General features: G+C 35.4%; 1 protein-coding gene across 2 annotated transcripts in view; it reads left to right on the top strand.

The window, feature by feature from the left end:
* Positions 1-2494: 2494 nt before the first annotated feature.
* Positions 2495-6421, top strand: part of LOC132167699 (CMP-sialic acid transporter 4-like) — a 7488-nt gene continuing 3561 nt past the window's right edge. The window contains exons 1-12 of one of the 2 annotated variants that reach the window (XM_059578712.1): positions 2495-2576; positions 2697-2797; positions 2912-3023; positions 3187-3266; positions 3463-3538; positions 3646-3746; positions 4176-4247; positions 4612-4660; positions 4782-4823; positions 5053-5174; positions 5361-5420; positions 6264-6312. In XM_059578712.1, coding sequence (XP_059434695.1) covers positions 2550-2576; positions 2697-2797; positions 2912-3023; positions 3187-3266; positions 3463-3538; positions 3646-3746; positions 4176-4247; positions 4612-4660; positions 4782-4823; positions 5053-5174; positions 5361-5420; positions 6264-6312 — 891 coding nt within the window. In that variant the 5' untranslated portion in view covers positions 2495-2549. Of the gene's footprint in view, positions 2577-2696; positions 2802-2911; positions 3024-3186; positions 3267-3462; positions 3539-3645; positions 3747-4175; positions 4248-4611; positions 4661-4781; positions 4824-5052; positions 5175-5360; positions 5421-6263; positions 6377-6421 lie in introns of those variants that run through there. The other variant, XM_059578711.1, reaches the window with a different exon arrangement.

Below are 6421 nucleotides of genomic sequence, written 5' to 3'. Positions count from 1 at the left end.
CTCCCTTCCAGCACCTTCTGCTTATCCTTTGGGTTTTCAAACTCAATCAAAAACATGTTTTCTCCAAGGACCTTGAATGTTAGGTCGCTTGCCGGTTTCCACCATTGGATTAAGGTAGACTTTAGGGTCTCCTTGCTCACCATTCTTTCCGCAATCAGTTTTCCCACAATACATGCTCGCCCCCGTTTTTCCCCTTCGTTCAGATCAAAGCTTGTGAGTCCCACCTCCACCTCCTCATCCTCCGTGAGGTTGATATTTTCCCATTGTCTTGGTAAATCCTCCGCCATTAAGTTGAGATTTCTGGTCACAAAAAGCACAACCGCACTTTACCTTTCACAGACCCGCCTCTGCCTGGAAAGCACTTGTCCTTCTTCTCTAGGGTTACGCTAGAAAGAAAACTAAACCATTGCGAGACCTCGGCGAGTAATTCTCCAGTCAAGTGTATTTAACTTGATGTTTCTACAAAAGCACTTCTTATGTTTGATACTTAAAAATCATGATAATGACATCCTCAAACCTATTTAAAATAGTGACAAGTATCTATAAATATTTAAAACATACATTAAATTCTTAACATCATTAATAGCAATTTACTAACTTAAACTAAATTTTATATGCATTTTAAATATTTATAGACACTTCGGATCCGAATCCCCTGAAATTTCTAGGGGAATTCCAGATTCTAGAATTTCAGATCCTGGTTTATCAATTTCATCCAAAGGCCAGTGTTTCGCCACGTGTCACACTAATAATAAAATAATTTTTAAATTTTAAAAAGAAAATAAAAAAATAAAATAGTTTATTTTTACCATATAGGGTGGCTGACCACCCCATATTTGCCATGGGGGTGGCCGCCCACCCCCAAAGGCTGGTTGAGGGTGGGCGAAGCCACCCCCATGGCCCATGGGGGTGGATCGGCCACCCCCAACCGACTTCTTCGGCCACCCTAAACTAATTTATTTTTTTATTATTTTCTCTTTTTTTTAAAAAAAAAAAAAAAAAAAAAATTTATTATTAGTGTGACACGTGGCGGAACACTAACCTTAGGATGGAATTGAAGGGCCAGGATCTGAAATTCCAGAGAATCCAAATCTAGACACTTGGTTGAAGGATATTTCATTCGAACTGGTTTGGAAGAAATTTATGTCATTTCATAAATGTTGCTCTTTATGACTCAAAGAACATCAATTAACTTGAGGTCTTTTTTGGAAAATATTTTTTTTTGCGGTTTATAAAAAGTAATTTTTTTTTTTAATTATTATTTTCTTTTTAACAATTCTATTTATTCTTTCCTTTCATTAAAAGAGAGCCTCCTTCTTTTTTTATTTTATTTTATTTTTTATTTTATTTTTAACAAAACAATATCACAAATACAAAGAAAATTTCTTCCATCAAAACATGATCTATACCTTGTTTAACAGTTTTTTTGCTAGATTCCACATCACGAGTTATACAAGCCAAGTGAAGATGGTGGAATTAGACCCAATTATATGTAATTACGTGATGAACAAGTTAATATCTAACTCTTTGAATGCCACCGTCTTAATTAGTTTTCAGATTCGCAACATATCCCGGCAAATCACATCCCCGTTCACTGCCCGATCTATCAAAACTTTCCCAATTACACAATGATTGCTTCTCTTTTCCAACTCTACTACAAAACGCATTCACAATTGCAATCATCTTTGCTTCCTTTACCATCGATGACAAATTCTTCTACATATTTGATAATTCATCCGTCATCTGTCAATTATTTGCTCTCAAACATGAATTAAAGAGAAAAATAAAAGACAGATCGAAGATCTAAGACTGCTACTTTGAGACTTTCGTGTAAATAAAACATTATAAATTGACCTAAAGGTAATCGAAACCCCAAAGAACAAACAGAACTTCACCTCGTAGATTACCGCAAAAATCAAATCTAGAGATAAGACAAAACAGTAACCGCTATATTCAACTGTGCATCACTAATCTCACCATTATGTTTTTCAGAATAAGAAAATTGTTCTTCCCTCCCCCTAGAATAATTATCCTAGTTTTTTCTCTCCGGCGGCCATAAAAAGGGTTTTTGGAACAAGAATGGAACACATTTTTTTTTTTTTTTTCGAAAAGAAAAATGCTATATATCGGACAATATTTACCATTGATCCACTAAAGTTGATGTGAGGTGGACCACACCACATCAGCTTTGATAGATGAAATGTGGATATTTGTCCAATATATAATATTTTTCTTGTAAAAATACTGCTTAAAAAAATTTATAAAATATTTTTCGAAAATAGAAAAATTAAAAGTTACATTTTTGTGTATGTGTAGCTGCAAAATAATTTTCTTCTATATCTTGTTATTTTCATATCTACTTTTCAATTTGTTTTTCCTTATGGCCGACATTAAGATTGCAGATCTTGGCCCATGAAACCTCAGCCCAGTACGCACATACCGGCCCATCAAATTTTTGTCCTGTACAGCCATACTGGAAACCTCAGTCTGTGCGCTCGTATTGTTCAGTCTCTCACATTCCCAAATCGGACAACTGAGACGCCCAAAATATGGAGTACAGAAAAATCAAAGATCAGGTTCTTCGTTTCGAATCTCTTACTTCAATTTAGTTAATTTATAGCACAAATTATTCGAAATCTCCATCTCATCTCCGATTGACGGTGAAATCGGTTGTTTGTATATGTCAATTTGTGTAGGATAAAGATGGCGATGCTGGTGGAGAAGACATAGAGAGCTCAAGAGGGAAAGCTCATTCAGTGGGTAATGTGGATGTTGAGCGCACCAGGTGGAAGCGCAAGTGTGTGAGTTTTTCCTTTATGTTTTTCATTCTGGTTCCAATACGGAGAATAAAGATGGAGAGAGAGGGATGGTAATTCATGTATGTGTATATGGTTTTGGTGTTTGCTTATAGGTCCGCTGTTACGATCGCATTGACTGTTCTTACGAGTTCGCAAGCGATACTTATTGTGTGGTCTAAGAGAGCTGGCAAGTACGAGTATAGTGTTACCACTGCAAATTTTATGGTAAGCAAATACTACACCCTCAAGAAAAAGAAACAAATTTTACTAATTAATAAACGTGATTTGGATTGTGGGTAGGTCGTTGGTTCAAATCTCCCCAATCAAACGGATAGATGTAATGTCGTTTTCTACGAATCAAACACTTTATTTCTCTTTCTTGAATTAGGTGGAGACTTTGAAATGTGCATTATCACTTGCAGCCTTGGCAAGAACCTGGAGAAGTGAAGGTGTTACAGAAGATAACAGGTTTCTCATGTTGTAATTTTGATGTTTTTATCGAGTTTGAACTAGTACTATACTCCCCATGTTGTGGTTTCTTGGTTATGTAATTGTATTTGTAACTTCAAATTCTTATCCAAGTTTATATTTTTCATTTGTTGGGTATTATCAATGAGCTGAATAACAGTGTCTTGTTCTTCCTTGGATCCTACCGTTGAACTAGGTTGAATACGACATTGGATGAAGTTATTGTGTTCCCCATTCCTGCAGCACTATACCTAGTCAAAAACTTGCTTCAGGTTGATTGTGGTGATTTTTTTTTTCCTCTCTTTTAGAAATTGCAGTACCATTGGTCTTCTTGCTTCCCAAAATATGATTATGTGTATTCTTCGTTTTTCTGTTGCAGTATTACATCTTTGCATATGTCGATGCGCCGGGTTATCAGATATTGAAGAACCTGAATATTATCAGTACCGGTGTTTTGTACAGAATTATACTTAAGAAGAAGTGAGTCCTTACTATCGTTGAAGTTGGATTTTCACCTCATCATCGAAAGCATTTGTCATAAAATATTTGAATTATCACATGTATGGTCATAACAACTCATTCACATGTCACCTCATCTAAAAATCTGTACAGTTAAGAATGTTGGCATGAGTGGAAAGGGGAATCAAAGAACCTCAGTTCTTTGTTTTCTTTTTGTTTGTCTACCTTTCAAATCAAGCCCATATTGGGTATGTGAAAACGTCCTTGAGCATAAGCGAATACACTAATACAACTGCTCTTGGGCTGTGTATTTGAGGATGGAAATGAAATCAACTATTATCTCCAGTTTGATTAAAGAAAAAGCTAATGTTCAAACAAATTAAAAGTTTAAACCAAACCATATAAGACTTTGCAAAGTTTCTATTATACATTCTGTTCTAAATCTTTCAGGTTGAGCGAGATTCAATGGGCAGCTTTCATTCTACTTTGTGCTGGGTGCACCACAGCTCAGCTAAAATCGAAGTAAGATTGATCACACATCTTCTGTTTGGATTGTTTCAGACGTAGTTACTTGTCTTTGGTATGTTGACCTTGGAGATACTATTTGAATTATCACATGTATGGTCCATTCTGATGGACATGTGTGTTCCTGCTTGCCTTTCATTCGACATGTAGTCAACCAATAAATTAAGGATATTTTTTTCGCGAAATCTTTGATGACTTTGTATGAGTACAAGATATCTTGATGCAAGTAGCTATGTATTTGAGAAGCAGGGATTAGTGAACATTGTTTCCCACTATTTTATTCTGTAATCTTTATTTGAAATTCTGCTTGTGTAATTTCAAGTTATTGGCTGTGCCTTAGAAAATGGCTTTGTTTTTGCAGTTCGGATCATGTTCTTCAAACTCCTTTTCAAGGTTGGGTGATGGCCATTGTGAGTTGCCTAAATTTTTTATGCTCTTAATTCAGCTTTGGGAGGAAAACTATAAAAGAAGAGGAAGCCATATTATAGCTTAAAATACTTGTTATTCTAATGGTGGGTACTTTCTTTGCAGGTCATGGCACTCTTGAGTGGTTTTGCAGGAGTATATACCGAGGTGAGCTTTCTAGTACACAGTTTGCACTCTAGTTCTTCAGAACCACATCATGTGTGTTTGAAGCCTGATCCAAAGTAACATGATCAATGTTGGGGTTGAATATGGTTAGTTACTGGATTTCCTAACAGACTGATTGAGGATGTTGGACCTCCATTGAGTTAAAAAAGTGCAATTCCTCAATTGAGCACTCTAGAAAACTTTTTAAGTAACTTGCTTATCATTTTGGCAGGCCATAATTAAAAAGCGTCCTATGAGGAACATTAATGTGCAGAACTTCTGGTTGTATGTCTTTGGGATGATCTTCAATGCCGGTGCTATACTGGTCCAAGATTTTGATGCAGTGATGAATAAGTAATTTGAGCTCTCCTCTCTGTTTCTGATTCTCCTCTTGCAGTTGCTCTATCCTGAATCTTCTCCATTTTTCCCTGTGACTTAATTATTAAAAGATTATTTAGTGCCTTAGTAATAGAATATTCTTTCTTTTCTGCTTATGAGTTTAAGAAGTACTAATTTAGAAGTTATTGTTTCTTTGTTCAGGGGATTCTTCCATGGATACTCGTTTATTACAGTTCTCATGATTGTCAACCATGCACTCAGGTATCTTACTCCCTCCCTTGGCGTCATCAAGCTTATCAGTAGCTTGTTCGCTTGCTCTAGCTATTTCTTTAGAGTAAATTCCTCACTTCCAGGCATGAGGAATCCTTTATGATTTAGTAAAGCTTTTGATAATTATCATGTATTTGAAAGCTATTATTAGAGACTATTTTAAAGAAATGTGACCTACATGGTATTTCAGCCCATGTTATGAGAGTGCTTGGTTATGTTTTCATGGCTTAAAATATTTTCCACGTGCTTGGTGCTATTATATTTGGGTCAAGATAAAGAATTTTTTAGGAAATGTCTATGAAAAGATTTTTTTATTCAGCTATCTTCAAGATCCAATTGCCTATAGATTGATTGAAAAGATACTTTCTGCTTCTGTGTTTGCCCTTTGTTTTCCCGCTCAGAAATGTATGAAGTGATGGTTCACTTTCAATTTGGAGATTGGGAAGCACAAATAAGAGCTTGATTGGTGTTATTGTATACAAACAATACTAAGATTTTTAAATTTTTTTTTTTTTTAATAAGAAAAGGAAGATATTATACAAACTATAATTAGATGTAACCAGAGTATAGTAGCCTATATGTAACAAACGCCCTTATTTGTTCACAAAGTCATCCCTTTTGTGATTGTTAGTGACTTCTATATCGTGGTGGGGGTTTCAGGCTTTCAGCCTTTAACACACACACACACACACCAATCTAAAAAGCTGCAGTATTTTTGTGATGCAAAAAACTGCACAAGATATTTTTTCCTGTAAAGAATTATCTACTGTTGTCTCTGTCACCATTCATACTCTTCTTTTATAGAATCTGCTTGCCTGATTTTCTTTTGTGCAGTGGCATTGCTGTATCAATGGTAATGAAGTATGCTGACAATATTGTGAAGGTAAGACATGGAAATATAACTTTGAATCTTGTGAGACATTAGCTGAAGTGAATATACGTGAATCTATATAATGTGCTGGAATTATTATTGGGCATATCATGGAAACATC

The sequence above is a fragment of the Corylus avellana genome, chromosome ca1, assembly GCF_901000735.1.
Source record: "Corylus avellana chromosome ca1, CavTom2PMs-1.0".
Lineage (NCBI taxonomy): Eukaryota > Viridiplantae > Streptophyta > Magnoliopsida > Fagales > Betulaceae > Corylus > Corylus avellana.
Note: the sequence above shows the minus strand (reverse complement) of the source record. Positions and strands in the feature narration are given on the sequence as shown.